We start from the raw sequence: 13,345 nt of genomic DNA, 5'->3' as shown, positions 1-13,345 counted from the left end.
AAACGATATCATTCCAGACCATGGAACTGAACTCTTCTCCAGGCTGAGGAACTGACCACCTCAAACTTTCTACAAGGTTGATCGGCTGATCACATCTTCATTTTACTACTACACCTGCTGCCTGTGACTGAAGAAGCCTACTGTGTAGACCAAATCATTATTTCAACAATAAAGATACCTAACAGTTGCACATGCGTCTTAATCACCTTAGTGGTGGTAGCAGCGTGTACACATAATATACCCTGGTGGTGCGCACCCTCTGGACCTTCAACTGTTATTAAACTCACTCGATCACTGCCCTTGGTGACGCTCTGCCTTACCACACCATAGATGGAGCGTGCGTCACTAAGTACAAAATCATGTACGACAGGGTCCCCACCCTACTCCACACCTCCATCTAGTGATGGTTCAGGAGACCATCGTTCCCGCGGCCCAGTATCAGGCCAAATCTAAATTTGAAAGGAAATATAACATTAAGAACTATTAGGAAGCACAGAAATAACCTTCAGTTGTGTGCTTACAAGACAACGAAATGACTAGCCAGTGTACACCACGTTTAACCTATACATGAAAGACGTTTCCGGGAAGTCAATGTCCCCGCGGCCCGGTCCCAGATCAGGCCTACCGGTGGATCAAGGCCTGATCAACCAGGCTGTTACCGCTGGCTGCACGCAGTGCAACGTACGAACTACAGCCCGGCAGGTCAGGCACCGATCTGAGGAACTTGCACAGTTCCTTCTTGAAGACAGCTAGAGTAGTCTGAGCGAGGGCGTTGAAGAGTCGGGGACCTCTGACACTCTTAACAGGTTTAAGTCTCAATTATTTATGACAGGAGGGTAACCTCACCTTAGATGGTTGCCGTCAACCAACCTACTACCCATCAAGCCGCTCCCACGGGTTCCTGCCATATATGACACTATGATCTCTATACCTAGGCACGAGAATATTCTTTAATACTTACCTCCATGGTGCAGTGTGGACATCTTTCTCTCTCTGCACATCACAGAGGCGAGGAAGGGCAGCACATGCCTAGTTGTAATTCATACTTCCACATCTTTCATAAATCTACTGCTAAAGTAACTTCATGAGGAAGGGGCGGGGGTACCCTGCCTCAAGGGCTAGAAGGAATTTTAGCAGTCCTCCCCTTCCTCAGATCAAACTTTTTTTTTCTTATTCACCGAGGTAATCCATGATCTTCATTCGTTTAGCTTCTTCCATGATATAGTTTGGCAATAGCTACAAGTCACGACGGTATAACAACCACCCCCATGATACTAGGCTAGCAGACTGAGCTGGCGAGGACTCCAGGAATCTGCTGCAGATTTGCAATTATGGAACCTGCATATTCTGTAAAATTTCGCCATCTTTAAAAATTACTTAGATACTGAACAATGACACGAGAATGTTTCAATAAAATTATATATATATATATATATATATATATATATATATATATATATATATATATATATATATATATATATATAGAAGGTAGTAGGTTGGTAGACAGCAACCACCCAGGGAAGTACTACCGTCCTGCCAGATGACTGTGAAACAAAAACCTGTAACTGTTTTGCATGATGGTAGGATTGCTGGTATTCTTTTTCTGTCTCATAAACACGCTAAGATAACAGGGATATCTTGCTACTCCTACTTACACTTTGGTCCCACTTCACAGACACGCACATGCATATATATATATATACATACATCTAGGTTTTTCTCCTTTTTCTAAATAGCTCTTGTTCTTTTTTATTTCTTCTATTGTCCATGGGGAAGTGGAAAAGAATCTTTCCTCCGTAAGCCATGCGTGTCGTATGAGGCGACTAAAATGCCGGGAGCAATGGGCTAGTAACCCCTTCTCCTGTATACAATTACTAAAAAAGAGAAGAAGAAAAACTTTATAAAGCTGGGTTGCTTAAAAGTGCGTGGATGTAGTGCGGATGACAAGAAACAGATGATTGCTGATGTTATGAATGAAAAGAAGTTGGATGTCCTGGCGCTAAGCGAAACAAAGCTGAAGGGGGTAGGAGAGTTTCAGTGGGGGGAAATAAATGGGATTAAATCTGGAGTATCTGAGAGAGTTAGAGCAAAGGAAGGGGTAGCAGTAATGTTAAATGATCAGTTATGGAAGGAGAAAAGAGAATATGAATGTGTAAATTCAAGAATTATGTGGATTAAAGTAAGGGTTAGATGCGAGAAGTGGGTCATAATAAGCGTGTATGCACCTGGAGAAGAGAGGAATGCAGAGGAGAGAGAGAGATTTTGGGAGATGTTAAGTGAATGTATAGGAGCCTTTGAACCAAGTGAGAGAGTAATTGTGGTAGGGGACTTGAATGCTAAAGTAGGAGAAACTTTTAGAGAGGGTGTGGTAGGTAAGTTTGGGGTGCCAGGTGTAAATGATAATGGGAGTCCTTTGATTGAACTTTGTATAGAAAGGGGTTTAGTTATAGGTAATACATATTTTAAGAAAAAGAGGATAAATAAGTATACACGATATGATGTAGGGCGAAATGACAGTAGTTTGTTGGATTATGTATTGGTAGATAAAAGACTGTTGAGTAGACTTCAGGATGTACATGTTTATAGAGGGGCCACAGATATATCAGATCACTTTCTAGTTGTAGCTACACTGAGAGTAAAAGGTAGATGGGATACAAGGAGAATAGAAGCATCAGGGAAGAGAGAGGTGAAGGTTTATAAACTAAAAGAGGAGGCAGTTAGGGTAAGATATAAACAGCTATTGGAGGATAGATGGGCTAATGAGAGCATAGGCAATGGGGTCGAAGAGGTATGGGGTAGGTTTAAAAATGTAGTGTTAGAGTGTTCAGCAGAAGTTTGTGGTTACAGGAAAGTGGGTGCAGGAGGGAAGAGGAGCGATTGGTGGAATGATGATGTAAAGAGAGTAGTAAGGGAGAAAAAGTTAGCATATGAGAAGTTTTTACAAAGTAGAAGTGATGCAAGGAGGGAAGAGTATATGGAGAAAAAGAGAGAAGTTAAGAGAGTGGTGAAGCAATGTAAAAAGAGAGCAAATGAGAGAGTGGGTGAGATGTTATCAACAAATTTTGTTGAAAATAAGAAAAAGTTTTGGAGTGAGATTAACAAGTTAAGAAAGCCTAGAGAACAAATGGATTTGTCAGTTAAAAATAGGAGAGGAGAGTTACTAAATGGAGAGTTAGAGGTATTGGGAAGATGGAGGGAATATTTTGAGGAATTGTTAAATGTTGATGAAGATAGGGAAGCTGTGATTTCGTGTATAGGGCAAGGAGGAATAACATCTTGTAGGAGTGAGGAAGAGCCAGTTGTGAGTGTGGGGGAAGTTCGTGAGGCAGTAGGTAAAATGAAAGGGGGTAAGGCAGCCGGGATTGATGGGATAAAGATAGAAATGTTAAAAGCAGGTGGGGATATAGTTTTGGAGTGGTTGGTGCAATTATTTAATAAATGTATGGAAGAGGGTAAGGTACCTAGGGATTGGCAGAGAGCATGCATAGTTCCTTTGTATAAAGGCAAAGGGGATAAAAGAGAGTGCAAAAATTATAGGGGGATAAGTCTGTTGAGTGTACCTGGTAAAGTGTATGGTAGAGTTATAATTGAAAGAATTAAGAGTAAGACGGAGAATAGGATAGCAGATGAACAAGGAGGCTTTAGGAAAGGTAGGGGGTGTGTGGACCAGGTGTTTACAGTGAAACATAAGTGAACAGTATTTAGATAAGGCTAAAGAGGTCTTTGTGGCGTTTATGGATTTGGAAAAGGCGTATGACAGGGTGGATAGGGGGGCAATGTGGCAGATGTTGCAAGTGTATGGTGTAGGAGGTAGGTTACTGAAAGCAGTGAAGAGTTTTTACGAGGATAGTGAGGCTCAAGTTAGAGTATGTAGGAAAGAGGGAAATTTTTTCCCAGTAAAAGTAGGCCTTAGACAAGGATGTGTGATGTCACCGTGGTTGTTTAATATATTTATAGATGGGGTTGTAAGAGAAGTAAATGCGAGGGTCTTGGCAAGAGGCGTGGAGTTAAAAGATAAATTATCACACACAAAGTGGGAGTTGTCACAGCTGCTCTTTGCTGATGACACTGTGCTCTTGGGAGATTCTGAAGAGAAGTTGCAGAGGTTGGTGGATGAATTTGGTAGGGTGTGCAAAAGAAGAAAATTAAAGGTGAATACAGGAAAGAGTAAGGTTATGAGGATAACAAAAAGATTAGGTGATGAAAGATTGAATATCAGATTGGAGGGAGAGAGTATGGAGGAGGTGAACGTATTCAGATATTTGGGAGTGGACGTGTCAGCGGATGGGTCTATGAAAGATGAGGTGAATCATAGAATTGATGAGGGAAAAAGAGTGAGTGGTGCACTTAGGAGTCTGTGGAGACAAAGAACTTTGTCCTTGGAGGCAAAGAGGGGAATGTATGAGAGTATAGTTTTACCAACGCTCTTATATGGGTGTGAAGCGTGGGTGATGAATGTTGCAGCGAGGAGAAGGCTGGAGGCAGTGGAGATGTCATGTCTGAGGGCAATGTGTGGTGTGAATATAATGCAGAGAATTCGTAGTTTGGAAGTTAGGAGGAGGTGCGGGATTACCAAAACTGTTGTCCAGAGGGCTGAGGAAGGGTTGTTGAGGTGGTTCGGACATGTAGAGAGAATGGAGCGAAACAGAATGACTTCAAGAGTGTATCAGTCTGTAGTGGAAGGAAGGCGGGGTAGGGGTCGGCCTAGGAAGGGTTGGAGGGAGGGGGTAAAGGAGGTTTTGTGTGCGAGGGGCTTGGACTTCCAGCAGGCATGCGTGAGCGTGTTTGATAGGAGTGAATGGAGACAAATGGTTTTTAATACTTGACGTGCTGTTGGAGTGTGAGCAAAGTAACATTTATGAAGGGATTCAGGGAAACCGGCAGGCCGGACTTGAGTCCTGGAGATGGGAAGTACAGTGCCTGCACTCTGAAGGAGGGGTGTTAATGTTGCAGTTTAAAAACTGTAGTGTAAAGCACCCTTCTGGCAAGACAGTGATGGAGTGAATGATGGTGAAAGTTTTTCTTTTTCGGGCCACCCTGCCTTGGTGGGAATCGGCCAGTGTGATGATAAAAAAAAATAAAAAATAATATATGTATGTATATATATATATATATATATATATATGTATATATATATATATATTTATATATATATATATATATGTATATATATAGACAGCTGAAACTGAAGTTAGGCAAGATAAATACTCCATATTAAGACAGCAGAATGTTAAATACTTCATTAAAACCGATGAGTTCAAGTTCAAATAATGCAAGAGGGAAAGATAATATTTAAGATTTAAATAACACAAAATTATTGCAATCCTTATCAAAGAACATTGTCATTATCTGTTACATTGTATTAATTTCAAGGAAAAGGTGTACGGAGAGAGCAATGGAGAGGGGGGGAGGGGGTACGTAAGTAGTCAGAGGACTGACCCAAGTCGAGAGAATTTGCCTCAATTTCTCGAAAGTGAGTTCTTCACCAAGGAGGAAGTACCTCGGGAGGAGAGAAGGGTAGACACGTACAGAAAGATATAAGTGCGCGAGTGTACAAACTGAGACCCTGAAGAGTCATGGGCGACATCTGTAAAGGTGCTGTGAAGTCAAAAATGGAGTTATTATCGTCAAGGTCAAAAAATAGAGAGAGACGGGGTGCCAAGTGAGTCTTGAAGCTTTAATGTATGGGAGGCCAGCAGCAGCATTTGCTGCTTTCGACGCCACTTGCCACCCACATCATAAGCTCAATGAAGAGCAAGATATTAAGTACATCGAGATACCTAGGCAAGTGTGAAGGGAAACTTACTCCATAAGTGAATTCACCAACAGAACCCTAGCAAGCCGTTTTCAAGAGGGAACTTTAAAAATTAGTCAGTTCATCAGCTGGGCAGTGGTGAATACCTGGACCGCAAGCGGCTACTACCAACAGCTTGATTAAGTAATGAACGAGGAAGCGTGGTATGGGAACGGACCACGGGAGCGGAGACTCCTGAAACATGACCAGTATTTATCTTGCCAGTGTAGGCATGGTACAGCTGTGAGAATCTCAGGCAAGTCTACCATCTTTCCACATACTTATGACCTATTTCAAGAATTCTACTCGCGTAGCTCGGTCTGATATCAAACTTCCTGTTAATGGCCTGATCAACCATTCTATTTCTGTCTGCAGACCCACAGGCATCACAACCTTTATAATACGGCACTGCCTGAAGAAAACGGCCCAGTTCAATCAATCTCTCCCCCCATCATCCTATCGCACCATTCTTTACGTAGTCCTTCAATCTTCACATTACCCCTCACTTCTCCCCCCTTCTCACTCGCCCTGCGACCCTCTTTAAATATCAGTTAAATTTTTATGTATACAAAATTAAGCATCAACCTATATTACATATATACATATATACATATATACATATATACATATATACATATATACATATATACATATATACATACATACATATATACATATATATACATACATACATATATATACATACATACATACATACATACATATATACATACATACATATATACATACATACATATATACATACATATATATGTATGTATATATGTATGTATATATGTACATACATATATACATACATACATACATACATACATACATACACACACACACACACACACACACACATACACGTGAAACTTCTCCAAGACATTTTGTTATAAGCTGTCTTGTGCACAGAGATTTGTGAATTAACAGTCTACATTTCTTCATATGGCGCCAAAATTAAGCAACCCCGCTTTAAATTTATATAACAATTTAGCATAATCTTAACCAATATTCGTTCAACCTAAATTAAGTTACCGAGTCAATGAACAAATGAGTTATTTTCAATCGCTACATTTATATTGCTTGGTAAAACATTCTTTGCTTTATAAGTTAAGATCGCAGCGCCTCTGCCATACAAGGCAAACAAACCAGTGTGTTTTAATTATAATCAGCGTAATGCTAAACCCGTAGAGATCATACAGCACACGGGGAATGGGTGGAGTTAGGTTAGATTCAAGGAAGGGATGGGCAGGTCCCATTCCTTGATCGTGAGTAGTTCACCAGCATCAAGGCACAAACTCCCTTGAAGTGTGGCACTGACTGCGTAGCTGGGCTTGGCGCCGCCTCCCCGAGTGTGGTATTCCAGTATAGACTACGTCAACTGTCCTTATCTTAGGCATCGCCAACATTCCTCACGCACCGATATACTGACCCTGAGGCAGCAGCCGAGACGCAGTGCACACGACGCCACCACTCTACCCTATACCTCCATACACTTACCTCACCCAAACCAGTGCCAGTAACACGCCGATCATTTAACAATCCAGGGCGAGTCAAATTTTTGTTTTTTACATGCCTAGTTCCAGGTCTTTATTCCCTATTTGTACCCATACTGGAGTAACTTAAACGCTCAAGATTCGTAACGTCTGAGAAGCATTTACTATCACGATCTTCAAAATGGAATCTGAGATAGAACAGAGTCTTATCGATAATGCTGACTATTCTTTGGATAGGATTTGTTGAAAGGTTAAGGACCCATCCGAGATATTCGAGGTATTTATATAAATATCCCGGCCTTTTTTTCTTTATTCCAAGCCAAATGCAGTGTTGGAACAGTTTCCAGAGGTAGAAGCGCCTAAAAGATTGTTATCCGTGACTGAGTTAGAGGGGCAGAGGGATCTGTAATGCAGCCCAGCGGACTACCTTTGCTCCGCCAATGTTTCTTTTATCTAATTAGAAGTCGAAAAGCCTTTACCATAGATGCAAACGCTTACCTAACTGTGCCTATGGCACCCATACTCCCCCCCCCCCTTCCCTCGAGTTTGTTCTACGCACGTTTCCCGGAGAGTTTAAGGTAGTCCGCAGATTCTGCAAATTAAGATTCCAGGCACCATCACCCCCACTGTCTGCAAAACTGCAAAGTAAATGGTTAAGGGAGAGAGTGAAGTGTCGTGTATATACTAAATGTAAGAAAAGGTTTAGAATTATCTGACTTTATACATTTATGGGAAAACTTAGTAAACGTTTCTGCTAGATTGTAAAGAGTTAAGAGGTTTCAGGTTGAAATTCGACTGCAAGAACTCCCTACGTGGTTGCTCTCTACTTTTCAACATTTTAAACAATCTTAAGGGTGCGGGGGTCACAAAACTTAACATTAAAGGTGTTACGGAGAGCAGGAAACTACTAGCTTTTACGTATTACAAGAAAGGGCAGCCGCACAATGAAAAAACATGATCAAATGTAAGATGGGGAAGACTGAACCCTGTGGACAACCAATTCGTAAAACAGGTTGAAATTGGGGAAAATGGAGAAACAAACGTTCCAAGAGAGTATCCATTGTTAGGTAACAAACCTCCCGTAGCTAACTAAATACCGTGTCGTCAATAATCACAATTCTTATAATACAAAAGACAGACTGTAGCAGACACACAGTGCACAATATTAACCAGGAAACCATACATAATAACCCATTCAATACATCACAATCAGACTAAACTTAATATATACACCGAAGAAAAATATGAGAAAGTAACAGCAGCTTCACTTTCAGACAAGAAGTGTACTCTCATGTTATTGCAACACTTTCAGACAAGAAGTGTACATGTTTTTGCAACACTTTCAGACAAGAAGTGTACATGTTATTGCAACACTTTCAGACAAGAAGTGTACATGTTATTGCAACACTTTCAGACAAGAAGTGTACATGTTATTGCAACACTTTCAGACAAGAAGTGTACATGTTATTGCAACACTTTCAGACAAGAAGTGTACATGTTATTGCAACACTTTCAGACAAGAAGTGTACATGTTATTGCAACACTTTCAGACAAGAAGTGTACATGTTATTGCAACACTTTCAGACAAGAAGTGTACATGTTATTGCAACACTTTCAGACAAGAAGTGTACATGTTATTGCAACACTTTCAGACAAGAAGTGTACCCTCATGTTATTGCAACACTTTCAGACAAGAAGTGTACATGTTATTGCAACACTTCACACATCATAATAAATGCCGAGTCCCTTGAAAGCAAACCTCAAATGTCAACAGATGTAATAAATATAATTTTAGTAACACCTCTCACACAGTTTCATAAATTATCACAAGACTGAATTCATCTTTATATATACAGACGGTAGGAAGTGAAAAATATAAAATTGATTCATGTCAAAGTTATTTACCCAGCATGATACTGTAAATGCTTGCGTGTACCATATTTTCTTTTTATTGTAGATTTTTTGAATAGAGGCGCAAGGTAGTATTGTCGTAAAGGTTACGTAAAAATTATAAAACCGACAAACAATAAAAGCGATGAACAAATATATTAAGTTTAATATAAGCAGAAGTTAAAAAAAAATTATAATGTCAAAATAAGACTCCCCGAAGAGTGCTGAAGTCCCTACAGGCACCTCGACCTTTAAATATTATGTAGGCGGATAAGTCTAAACCAAGAGCAAACAATATATGATGTAGAGTCAGGAGTGAGAAGGCTAACCAGACAAATTATCAGGCAAGTTAAAGTCTCATGCTCTTAAGATCAACATAGTAATTGACCGCGCCGACTATCAACGTCAAGAATATACTTAGTCTACACTTGTAGTTGAAATGTCAACACTGACTTTTCTACTCAGCAATGACAGTCACTAATGTATGAATTCCTGTCAATCCCGACACTGCATGCTATCGAAAGAAAAATTAACAAGTCTATGCAAGTCTACGGGAATTACAACCAGCTTTTCATTTCTGTTCCTTCGCGCCTTCAGTTGGAGATTTGCCTCTCCACAACTCAGCCAAGGGTAGACGAGAATATCAAAACTGTCGTGGATGACAAAATACTTAATGTTACAAATCCCACAAGTCTACAGAGCTTTAAGTACATATTTTAAAATGGAGAGAGTATGCTGTGCCACAATGTGATGAGAGAGCCAGTTCAAGTTCCACCATTTCAAACTGCTCTGGCACCAAATTCTCATTCGGCATTTACTATAATGAAAGTCATATTAGCATGCATTTGCCCCACAAAAAGAATCTTAAAATTAATAACTTTCCACAAACAAAAACTAAAGAAAATACAAATATCCGGAATTAGTTAAGCAAAAACATTACATTCAATAAAACTTGGAAGTCTCAGTAGACCCAGACGTCGTGTAACCTTGCTTTATTTTTTTTTTTTTTTTTTTGGGGGGGGGGGCGTCTTCAAGCCTCGCCGGGACCACCACTGCCACAGGACACATGGACGAATGTTACCTATAAACGTTACCCATAAAGTTCCTAAAAGTAGACAAATCACGGAACACAGGTGGTGTCTGAACCCATGGAAAGTGTTAAAACTCCACACTCGCCATGGGTTCAAACCCCACCCGTTCCATGGTTTGTTTGCAATCGTGTTATTATGATTTCGTGAGTTGCTGAAGTAGTGTGCTATATATAGAGCAAGCTCAATATAGTAAGCTTTGCCTCACCATCTACCCGAACATTATCTAGAACTGACATCCTGAGAACCATCGGGGACCTTGCATCCTTGCGCTAAGTGTGGATATAAGAGCCTGGAGTAAGAACCAGCCAAACAAAATTTAACTTTGCTATATCCACACAAGTTCATTCGAAGCTTTTAAATGACCTAGACAAAGTGGCATCCGGCAAGCATTAATTTTGGTCAAAATTGTGTTAACTTACCACTGATGGTCGGTACACGTGATTTTTGAGCATTGCGCTGGTAGTGCCTCCCTGTGCACGTTGAGGTGTAGGGAGGGTGACTACCTCTGCTGCCTTAACACACACCTTATCTGGCACCACCTCTTCCTCTTCACCCTCCTGGGAATGCTCCACTGAGGAAGCCTCGGCTTTAGCTTTTACCTCAGCTTCTGCCTCTACATCCTCTGCCTTTACTTTCGCCGTAGCCTTTTCCGAAGCCTTTGCCTCTTTCTCAGCAGATTTTGTCTTTTTCTCGGCAACCTTTGCCTTTTTCTCAGCAACTTCAGCCTTTTTTTCTAATTTCTCCACATCTTTTGCTTCTACCTTCTCTTCAGTTTTTGCCGTCACTTTCTCTGTAGCCTTTTCTACTTTCGCGGTAGCTTTTGCCTCTGCTTGTTCTGCGGCCTTAGCCTTAGCCTTCTCGGCAGCCTTAGCCTCAGCTTTGGCCTTTGCTTTCTCAGAACTTTTAGATGAAGCTATCTTGAGAGGATCAGGTTGAGCCTTGTCTACAGGGGCAGTGGAAGGGCCCTCTGCTGCCTGGCCCTCTTGGTTCTCATCAGGGAAGAAGTGCTTGCAGCGAAGGATTCCCTTGGGAGTCTTCGGAGTCCTGGGGGTCCTGGCTGATTTGGATCCCATCCCTGAGCGGTGGATTGACCAGAAGGTGCAGTAACGGCATGAGGTTGGGTGAGCTTGCTGATATTTGACGCCCACCATCGTGCTAACACAGACTTTCACAACTTCTGTCTACCACAATCCCTTCCACAATAAGCAATGCTATTATCGTCCGCCGCGAAGAAGTTTTACACGCTTTACCTTCCCGCTATACCTTTCTCGCCAGAAGGTAAGGATTTGAAGAGCGCTCTGACCACTTCCTTGCCGGGCGATACTATCACAGGCTGACTCACGACAATCTTATAAGCTCCCTCTTTCCAGTATCACTTCCTCGCCGGAATGTTGTAAAATTAAAGAGCTACGACCGCTAGCTTACAATACGTTGCAGGTTTGCTGAAGCTTCAGTCACGAGTGTGGCAGGAATACGTGATGAAAACATTCGGAGGTAGTGCAAGTGTTCCTGCTAGACGGCGGTCCAGGATAATGTGGAGAGTATCGCTGAAGTCAACAAGCGGGTGTCTGAAACTACCCGCCAACTAAGGTGTCACGGCCTCGAAAACAGGTAAATGGTGAGCAGAGTTTAAGGCGACGATGTCAGGCAACAAGAAGGAATTAGTCATGGTGCTGCACCTCAACCGGTTTCTATCACGCAACCTCGACTCATGACGCCAAGTGCAACCGAATACCCTCTTCAGGATTTCACTTAACGCAGTCACCGAAAAGTCGCCATCAGCCTAACCATAAACCCGCAGTGGTGAGAAACCTGGCGGCGGCGGCAGCGATCCCTTGTACCACCAAGGTAGTTTACCTGTAGGAGGTTCAGGGAATTGTTAACCCAGAGACCCAGTCTAAGAGCATACATTGTAGACTGACTCGGCAAAAGCTTTTTGTGTTGGGTAAACAGTTAACGCACCCGCTATCAGTGACAACAGTTCCTCTAGAAAATGGTAAATACCCCTTAATTTTCTAGAGGAAACTTGGGTTATTCTGATAGCTCCTTATCAAGTTAACTGCTAAAGGTGTTCCAGTGCTCTAAATCTCAAATGCCTCTTAGAGTATCACAGAGCACTTGAAAACCTGGTTTATTCAACTGTTCAATCCTTTTTCCCCCACATTCAATCACCATACACTAAACCACAAAGTAAAAACACTAGTATGATTTACCTGTAACCTGGATTTACCTGTAACCTGTTTCGGGAATTTTGTCCCTCCGCAGCCTGACTGGTGATCAGACAAAATACATGAAGACTCAAAAGAGAAGTATATACCAACTAAGGTTAAACTTGCGAGGCTGGAGCATCTACCACTGCAGCCAATGATCCATACTGTTATTAAATTACCTTTGTCATCGAGGACTTTTCTGAATAGTTAGATCCCTTAGGACTGTTGGTAATAATTTTCTAGAAAATGAGCGTTCAGTGGCAAACGATGGAGCGTATGAGTGGGGGTGGGCATGACGAGTGGGTGGAGGAGGAGGATAGGTGGATTAGCATGACGGGTGGGTGGGGAAGCATGACGGGGGTCGGGGTAGGGTAACAGGTTTGCAAGTTAAGCAAGTCTTCTAGTCTGGCTCCTGCTCTCAACCTTCTCGAACACTACACCTCAGACAACACAAAATATCCATTATGTCTTCTGAATAAAGACAGGCTGGACAAGACCATAGGTTCCGCTTTATATAGAGCTTTAATATATATTTGACAAGTTATAAAATATTTCCTATTCCCGGAGCAAGGCTCAGTGTAAGGCTTGTCTTGTCAATCAGGCCGTTGCTGCTGGCAGTCCGCTGGCCCCATATATCCATCACAAGATGGAAACTTGAGTGAAAGGACGCAAGTACAACTAATGCCACATTTTATTGTGGTAACGTTTGATTGCAAAGGCTTGACAAAGCTCCTGGAGAGCGAAACGTTGTCACACAAAAAAGTATTAGTCCCACTTGTGTCCTTTTTACCCAACATGTCGGTAATCTACCAACACTATTACAAGAAAAATTATTCAGCATTTTGCCAGACGAGA

At 41.6% G+C, this 13,345-nt stretch overlaps 1 protein-coding gene across 2 annotated transcripts in view; it reads right to left on the bottom strand.

Moving 5' to 3' along the window:
- The window catches only part of LOC128699643 (uncharacterized abhydrolase domain-containing protein DDB_G0269086), a 63,096-nt gene extending 51,204 nt beyond the window's left edge, over nucleotides 1-11,892 (bottom strand). Inside the window, exon 1 of one of the 2 annotated variants that reach the window (XM_053792382.2) lies at nucleotides 10,700-11,892. In XM_053792382.2, the coding sequence (XP_053648357.1) occupies nucleotides 10,700-11,431 (732 nt within the window). In that variant the 5' untranslated portion in view covers nucleotides 11,432-11,892. The remainder of the gene's footprint in view (nucleotides 1-10,699) is intronic. The other variant, XM_053792385.2, reaches the window with a different exon arrangement.
- Nucleotides 11,893-13,345: the final 1,453 nt, after the last annotated feature.

This window comes from Cherax quadricarinatus, chromosome 67 (assembly GCF_038502225.1).
Source record: "Cherax quadricarinatus isolate ZL_2023a chromosome 67, ASM3850222v1, whole genome shotgun sequence".
Lineage (NCBI taxonomy): Eukaryota > Metazoa > Arthropoda > Malacostraca > Decapoda > Parastacidae > Cherax > Cherax quadricarinatus.
This window is presented reverse-complemented; position numbering and strand designations above follow the sequence as displayed.